This window comes from Myotis davidii, unplaced genomic scaffold, assembly GCF_000327345.1.
Source record: "Myotis davidii unplaced genomic scaffold, ASM32734v1 scaffold299, whole genome shotgun sequence".
Classification (NCBI taxonomy): domain Eukaryota; kingdom Metazoa; phylum Chordata; class Mammalia; order Chiroptera; family Vespertilionidae; genus Myotis; species Myotis davidii.
The window spans coordinates 753,446-754,024 of NW_006293088.1; the positions used below are offsets into that span (position 1 = coordinate 753,446).

General features: G+C 45.4%; 1 protein-coding gene across 1 annotated transcript in view; it reads left to right on the top strand.

The window, feature by feature from the left end:
- IFFO2 (intermediate filament family orphan 2) overlaps positions 1-579 on the top strand; it is a gene marked incomplete at its 5' end in the record, with an annotated part of 55,222 nt that continues 54,643 nt past the window's right edge. The window contains 1 exon segment of the mRNA XM_015565925.1: positions 1-250. Coding sequence (XP_015421411.1) covers positions 1-250 — 250 coding nt within the window.

Consider the following 579-nt stretch of genomic DNA (forward strand, 5'->3'; position numbering starts at 1 on the left):
CGGGATGACCTGGGCTCTAACATCCACCTCTTGAAGGGGCTCAACGTGCGCTTCCGCTGCTTCCTGGCCAAGGTGCACGAGCTGGAGAGGCGCAACCGGCTGCTGGAAAAGCAGCTGGAGCAACAGCAGAGCGAACGCGAGCGGCGGCTGCGCTACAAGACACCGCATGTTATGATTATCTCCATTTTGCAGATAAGGAGACTAAGAACTAAATTATATAATTTGTCTAAGATCATGCAACTAGTAAGTGGTGGCTCCCAGATTTACTCAGGCTAACTCCACTGTAATTGCAAGCTGTCCTATTAATCTCTCTATTATCCTGCTTCCATGTGCCAGACAAGATTCTCCTAACCCAACCTTGAGACAAACTTGCCATGAGTTCTATGTTAAGGACCATGGAAGAACCTCAGGAGTACAGTCAATCATAGTGTTACCTAAAATGCCCAGATATTTTACTGTAATTTACCTGCAACAAACATTAACTGAATACTTGCTATGTGTTTGGTGCATAGTAGGCATTCAGTATAATGTGCCAAATATAAAAAACAGAATGACCACTAGCATGCTGGTCGCTGGCTA